Raw genomic sequence first — 7867 nt, 5'->3', positions numbered from 1 at the left:
TGGGATTTCACCCGATGAGGTTCACATGCCTTACCACTGTATCAACACAGGCCCCCGCCCATTCTCAGCTATATTCGGTGATAAACTGCTGTCACATGGTTATTATTAGTCTGTGGGAAGAAGATGATTTGGCATGCATCCCAAATGGCAACCTATTCCCTTTATAGTGCACTACTTTTGACCGGGGGCCATAATGCTCTGGTCAGAAGTAGTTCACTTTATGGTGAATAGAGTGTCATTTGGGACACAGGTTGGTCCTCCTGGCTGGAGAATAAGTTACTTTTTTATTCTCTAAAGAACACACTGTCTGGGAGGGAACGCAAATATCTCACATCGATTTTCTGAAACATCGCTCCTCTACACTACTAATCACTGGTGGGCAGGCCTGTTGAGGGAATACTAGGATTCCTTATAGACAGGTGGATCTAGAGGGTCGGGATCTCAAGGTCATTTTTTCATCATCAATTTACACACAATACCCCATAATGACAAAACAAAACTTTTTTTTTATTATTATTTTTTTAAAGAAGCTAATTTATAAAAAATACAAAACTCAAATATCACATTTACATAAGTATTCAGACCCTTTACTCAGTACTTTGTTGAAGCACCTTTGCCAGCGATTACAGCCTCGAGTCTTCTTGGGTACAAGCTTGGCACACCTGTTTTTGGAGAGTTTCTCCCATTCTTCTCTGCAGATCCTCTTAAGCTCTGTCAGTGTAACAGTATACTTTTTAAACCGTCCCCTCGCCCATACCCGGGCGCGAACCAGGGACCTTCTGCACACATCAACAACAGTCACCCACGAAGCATCGTTACCCATCGCTCCACAAAAGCCGCGGCCCTTGCAGAGCAAGGGGAACTACTACTTCAAGGTCTCAGAGCAAGTGACGTAACCGATTGAAACACTATTTAGCGCACACCGCTAACTAAGCTAGCCGTTTCACATCCGTTACATCAGGTTGGATGGGGAGAGTTGCTGTACAGCTATTTTCAGGTCTCTCCAGAGATGTTCAATTGGGTTCAAGTCCTGGCTCTGGCTGAGCCACAAAGAGACTTGTCCCGAAGCCACTCCTGCATTGTCTTGGCTGTGTGCTAAGGGTCGTTGTCTTGTTGGAAGTTGAACCGTTTCTCCATTCTGAGGTCCTGAGCCCTCTGGAGCAGGTTTTCATCAATGATCTCTCTGTACTTTGCTCCGTTCATCTTTGCCTCGATCCTGACTAGTCTCCCAGTCCCTTCCTCTGAAAAACATCCCCACAGCATGATGCTGCCACCACCATGTTTCACCGTAGGGATGGTGCCAGGTTTCCTCCAGATGTGATGCTTGGCATTCAGGCCAAAGAGTTAAATCTTGGTTTCATCAGATCAGAGAATCTTGTTTCTCATGGTCTGAGAGTCCTTTAGGTGCCTTTTGGCAAACTCCAAGCCGGCTGTCAGGCTCTAGAGCTCTGTCAGAGTGACCATCTGGTTCTTGGTCACCTCCCTGACCAAGGCCCTTCTCCCATGATTACTCAGTTTGGCTGGGCGGCCAGCTCTAGGAAGAGTCTTGGTGGTTCCAAACTTCTATTTAAGAGTGATGGAGGCCACTATGTTCTTGGGGACCTTCAATGCTGCAGAAATGTTTTGTTACCCTTCCCCAGATCTGTGTCTCGACACAATCCTGTCTCAGAGCTCAACGGACAATTCCTTCAACCTCATGGCTTGGGTTTTTCTCTGAGATGCACTGTCAACTGTAGGACATTTATATAGACAGGTGTGTGCCTTTCCTTTTCATGTCCAATCAATTGAATTTACCACAGGTAGACTCCAATTAAGTTGTAGAGACATCTCAAGGATGATCAATGGAAACAGGACACACCTGAGCTCAATTTGGAGTTTCATAGCAAAGGGTCTGAATATTTTTGTAAATAAGGTATTTCTGGTTTTATTTTTATGAAACCTGTTTTCGCATTGTCATTGTGTGCAGATTTTTATTTCACCTTTATTTAACCAGGTAGGCTAGTTGAGAACAAGTTCTCATTTGCAACTGCGACCTGGCCAAGATAAAGCAAAGCAGTGTGAACAGACAACACATAGTTACACATGAAGTAAACAATTAACAAGTCAATAACACAGTAGAAGAAAAAAAAGTCTACATACATTGTGTGCAAAAGGCATGAGGAGGTAGGCGATTAATTACAATTTTGCAGATTAACACTGGAGTGATAAATGATCAGATGGTCATGTACAGGTAGAGATACTGGTGTGCAAAAGAGCAGACAAGTAAATAAATATAAACAGTATGGGGATGAGGTAGGTAAAACTGGGTGGGCTATTTACCGATAGACTATGTACAGCTAGATTGATGGGTCAAGGGGTCTGAATACTTCCCGAAGGCATTGGACTTGACCCCATCTCTGCACCTAATAAAATTAACTGGAGTTTGTTGGTATTGTATCCATATAGACACATTTAACATTTCAATTAAATGTCTTATCAAATTGATTCATCAGGTCTGCCCAGTAACAGTAGTAGTCTTTATATCTTGTCAAAACAAAAAACCCAAGATAAATGTTCTGAACTTTGTCATCATTCCGCTTTGTCAAACCTCTTTTATTATTTCAGAGTCCTTTCTCTGTGGCAATTAGCATAGTTGGATCAGAGGGAGATCAAAGCAACTGATTGCCAGTCTGATTATATTTGTAATTATTTGATACTCAATTAATGTAATAATGGATACTATATGCATCAAGCTACGTGTGATCATGACAGAATTGAAATGCACCCAATTATTTGCCTGTTGAAGTGATCCGATGGGGCAAGTGTGAAAATGAAAGATTGTGTCCTTTGCACACAAGATTTCACTTTTGTGGGGCGGGGATTTGTAAACCCATGTGTTTGAATAGAGGCAGAATATATATTGAAGATGTCTACAATAGTTCCTTGCAAATGAAAGCTAAATGCATTCTGTTTCATCCGCCTCGGTTATACAATGCATATTGAACAGGCACGCTCTCATAGTGAAACTATGGAAGTGCAGACCTCAGCCTGCCTCTCCTCCTCAATCAAGTGGATTTGAAGTCAAAACACAATTTGCTATCTCCTCCACCCTTATGCAATGGAAAATTACAGAGGTGTGTGGCATGTGAGACGCTAGACGTGTAGAGGGTGTTAATACTGCCATCTAGTGGTTCTAGAAGTAATGGATAGGCTTCTCCTAAGGGTGCATTCCCTCCCCCTTGTGTGACGCTAGACGTGTAGAGGGTGTGTTGATACTGCCATCTAGTGGTTCTAGAAGTAATGGATAGGCTTCTCCTCAGGGTGCATTCGATATCAAAAAGTAATAGCCTGAAAAAAACGTGCCATGAAAAATGCTATGCTTTAAATGTGCATTCACTTCAATATTTTTGACATTAATACATTTGATCATTCATATTAATACTATAAACACTTTACAAGGTTGGTTGTGATTCATCTTTGTTGGTGAAAATGTTACATTTTCTTTTTTTTTGTTGCAAAGGCTGAGAAGAAAATACAGGATTCATTCCAAACGTAATACTCAAAAGTCTTAACTTTATTAACAATGGTTTTCCTTTATCAGTCAAGTGACCATCAGACCGAACTTAATAACAAAATGACTACTGGCGCATCTGAGGACATGATTTCTTGTCTCAGCGTAGTTATTAACATGTTCATTACAAAAGCATAAAAGACCACAAACTTTGACAGAAACCAAAAATACTGTGCAGTACAGTGGAACATGTAAGATTAAAACAACCTAACATGTTGGGGAATAGACAATGGTATTAGGAACAATTTCAAACCTGAATGAAACCATTACCTTGGTTAATGCATTTCATTTTATGGGGTAATATCAATGTTTTACACAATTCCCAGAGCGATCTAACTAAAATAACAGGCCAAATAATATTTATTCTGCATTAACTTAAAACCATTTGGTCATTCAAAACTCACAAAAGGTAACGACTAAATCATTATTTGCGATTTGTCAACTACACCATTTTTTTTTTTATCTTTCAGGATCCAGGAACACAGCAGAACACGGTTAGCTGCTAGCCCACCCTGAGAGGAGGAGCGACCAAGACGACTCCGTCACCTCTCACAAACAACATGGGGATGTTCCTCTTCGTTGACTGAAAAATAGAAAACCACACGACTGAAATTAAGTTGCTGTATTGAACCTTCATTCAGCATCTCAGTGTTACATTATTATTATTACTATTATTATTATTATTATTATTATTATTACTACATTCCTAGAGCTGTCTGAGCACCTCTTCAGGGATCCACAACTATTGGTAAGAGGAGCGCCAGCACACTACCAACTAGAAAAGACATGTATTTAAGCAATGCAGAATTTCATGAAAATAGATTTGATCGTAACTTCGACTTGGTTTGGAGATCCGTGACAAACAAGAACCCCAATTCCTTTTATAGGGGTAATGAATGTAAATGTTTTTACAAATACCTACAAATCACTTCTCCAGGGGGATATTTAACGACAGAAATAGACATTTCAGCCATAACAGCTATTCTTGGGTTAGATCTCAGACACACAGTTGACAATGAAGGTAAAAAACAGAGGGTGGTCACCCCATCACTGATAGGACAATCTAGGCCCCCCTATGGTGCATTTCCTCTCAGTAGGACAATCTAGGCCCCCCTATGGTGCATTTCCTCTCCGTAGGACAATCTAGGGCCCCCTATGGTGCATTTCCTCTCCGTAGGACAATCTAGGGCCCCCCTATGGTGCATTTCCTCTCCGTAGGACAATCTAGGGCCCCCTATGGTGCATTTCCTCTCTGTAGGACAATCTAGGGCCCCCTATGGTGTAACTAGCCTGATTCAGCTAATCAACCAGATAATTATTAGAAGCAGATGTGCTAGATTAGGGTTGGAGTTAAAACCTACAGCAGCGCAGCTCTCCAAGAACAGGGTTGGAGAACCCTTCACTAAAGTCTGAGACTTTAGGCCAAGCCCTGGTGTAGCTGAAACTTCTGCAGTTGAAAAGGTGGCGTAAGCCCTTTTTCATACCTTGTAAATTTCTTCATACGTCTCCTCATCAATCTCTACTGTTGTCACCGTCTCCTCAACATCTCCCAAGATCATGTTCAAGTGCTGATCGTAGGCCTGGAACAAAGATAAAACACATTAAACGTATGCAGGCCTATAGTTCGGCGAGACAAGATGATAAAGCTCTCATTCAGGGTGACAGCTATACACAACATTATAAACTAGGTGATTCGGGCCCTGAATGCTGATTTGCAGACAGCCGTCGTATATCAAGGTATGACAAAATGTTTATTTTTAATGATCTAATTACGTTGATAAGCATTTTGTAATAGCAATAAGGCACCTCAGGGTTTTGTGATATATGGCCAATATACCATGGCTAATGCTTAGCCATGGTATATTGGACATATGTCACATCCCCTTGTGCCGTATTGCTTAGACTACATCATTGTTCAAACATTCGGCAACATTACAAAAGCAACCAAGATGATCACCACAGTCCTACAACTAACTACCTACGTTCAATCTGCCCCTGAGTTCTCGGTCGTTTCTCATCTTAACATATATCCTTTCATCCAAACTGAGCCTGATCAGATCCAGGGGCTCCTCCACTGTGTTGGTGGTCGTTTGCTGCAACACAAAGCAAAATGGGTTAGGAAGTTGTTCACACTAGATATCGGTTTCATGCTAAAAGGGTTGTCAATAAGTAGCCTAACTTGTGTTAGGATCACTTTTCAAGCATAGACTATAGATTTGAATACATTTGAGGGGGGTGCAACGTCATTGTACTTCGCGTAGAGCTCTGGCCCAGGGCCTTAGTGCGCTGGTCTACATCTATTCAAACCCATTACCCTTGCCTGGGGACCAGACGTTGAATGTCGAAATTCACCGCCTGGAACATGACAGTGTTTGATTATGGAAATGTGCCTCTAAGGTCCTCTCTACAAGCCGGAATGTTTAAAACCTAATATTTACACGTACTCTGCTTATTGTCCATGATGTTAATCCTTCAGCTACTCGACATTTTCTATAAAATATCTACAGTATCCAAAGTCTCGTTTACCAGAATTGTTATAGCACGTGCCTTTGTTCATGAGCAAAACATATTTGCCATAATCTTAGACCCGCGTTTTGAAGTTGGGTTATCAATAGCGTTATTTTCCGATGCATATGTTATCTCATTTCGACCAACACCACGGACAATCGGCAGAATAAGTTTAAATATAATTGTAATCAACATTCGTGTCTGGTTAGCGACTTGACTAAAATACAAGCTAGCTTGCTCGCTCCGATTGATAGCGATGGGTGCTAATCACTATGCTAGCTAGCCTCTCTTGCCAATTAAAACCAACACCCATGTTTTTGCAATGATGCTGTTGGCGTAATCTACTGATACAAACCGGAGTACAAGTCCATTTCCCTACTCGAGTCTAAATAAATACATGTTTTGCACAGAGAAAGATTGACAATAAAACGTTTAGCTAACGCCAACCTGTTCAACTTCATCCGCCATTTTTGAACAGTTTCCCAGAATTCCTTGTGGTGAAAGGGTATGTTCGATTTGTTCACAGAAGTAGACTGTTTCGCGAGTAGATTTACATGAGATGCACATGCACAGTACCAGCGCTGCGTACATTCAGTATCCTACAAATGTAAATAATGTTGATTTCATTCATTGCGATTAGTAATGTACCTACCTCAGCTCGACCCTGATAAACAATAAATAACAGTCAATCAATGCAAATGCGCCCCGCAAAACCACGCCGATTGGTGCGTTGCAGGGTGTTTGGGAGGTCGAACGTTTATTGAACGTGCGATTTTCCCATCATTTCATGTTATTAATCGCCTACTTTAGGTTTTGCCTTTAGTGTTATAGCCTGGTTGAGATATGTCGCGCATGTCCATATGATTTGTGTCATTGGGTGGGTTTTCATGATTTCACACGTGAGTGAAACCGAGATGCGATTTTTCCCGCATGTCCTCGCCACGCGGGATAGAATCCAGGGATGAGTCATGCAACCGCAGTGGATTTACACACCTCATATTCCTTCTCACCGATACCATCATCATACTGCGCTGCTGATCGTTTAAGCAGGAGGACAAGAGTGTCTGGGAATTATATATGTTTTTATGTTATTTATTTTATGTTTGTGTGGTAGGCTATCCGAGGTGAATGAGTTCTCCGGTTGCGGTTCTTGCGGTGTGCTTCTCCCGGTGGCTTGTAGTGTTTGAATGTTAAATGACGAGACAGAGGCGTTGATCACTGTGCCATCTTACACCCATAACAGAAATGCTCCGTATGTAACATCTTGATCTGTTTTATTCTAGAATGTTCTGGGACCATATTGTACCAATGTCAGCATGTAAACTGTCCATTTTATAGGAAGTGGAAAGGGAGAACTCTCACATCAGAATGACATCTTGACTGTAGATTGTATCGATTTTTTTATATTTATTTTTAATTCTTAGATTTCATGTTTTTCATTGATCAACACGAATCCTCATGTAGCTATTGTATAGTTATAGACGTTTCAATATTTCCTTTTGTGTAGCCAGGTAGGCTAAATGGCATTCGTTTCTAGCAGCAAAGCAGCTTTTGTGAAAGTAGGTTTTAAAGCAGTTTATATACAGTATGTAAATGCCCCAAAGGAATGTAGGGCTAAGCAACTAAATAGTCTCTTGAAATGTAAAGTGTATTGTAAATTTAAAGTGTATTGTAATGTAAAATGTGATGTTGTAATGTAAAGTCTAATGTATTGTAATGTAAAGTGCATGGCAATGTGTTGTAAAGTGTAGGGTATTGTAATGTATTGTCATTTAAAGTGTATTGTAATGTAAAGTGTGTGATATTGTA

At 40.9% G+C, this 7867-nt stretch overlaps 1 protein-coding gene across 1 annotated transcript; it reads right to left on the bottom strand.

The window, feature by feature from the left end:
* Positions 1-3532: 3532 nt before the first annotated feature.
* lsm3 (LSM3 homolog, U6 small nuclear RNA and mRNA degradation associated) lies at positions 3533-6604 on the bottom strand. The gene is made up of 4 exons (XM_035797669.2): positions 6506-6604; positions 5533-5643; positions 5035-5130; positions 3533-4133 (listed from the first exon to the last, which is right to left on the bottom strand). The coding sequence occupies exons 1-4, from the start codon at positions 6524-6526 to the stop codon at positions 4053-4055; spliced, it is 309 nt and encodes a 102-aa protein (XP_035653562.1). The 5' UTR covers positions 6527-6604; the 3' UTR covers positions 3533-4052.
* Positions 6605-7867: the final 1263 nt, after the last annotated feature.

This window comes from Oncorhynchus keta, chromosome 21, assembly GCF_023373465.1.
Source record: "Oncorhynchus keta strain PuntledgeMale-10-30-2019 chromosome 21, Oket_V2, whole genome shotgun sequence".
Taxonomy (NCBI): Eukaryota; Metazoa; Chordata; class Actinopteri; order Salmoniformes; family Salmonidae; genus Oncorhynchus; species Oncorhynchus keta.
Note: the sequence above shows the minus strand (reverse complement) of the source record. Positions and strands in the feature narration are given on the sequence as shown.

What these genes read in the sequence shown, in the direction of transcription:
- lsm3 (XM_035797669.2), bottom strand. Translation starts at nt 6,526, where the DNA reads ATGGCGGATGAAGTTGAACAG. An exon ending in AACTCAGGGGCAGATTGAAC is followed by an intron (nt 5,131 to 5,532) that starts GTAGGTAGTTAG and finishes TCTTTGTTCCAG; the next exon opens with GCCTACGATCAGCACTTGAA. An exon ending in CGTATGAAGAAATTTACAAG is followed by an intron (nt 4,134 to 5,034) that starts GTATGAAAAAGG and finishes TCTATTTTTCAG; the next exon opens with TCAACGAAGAGGAACATCCC.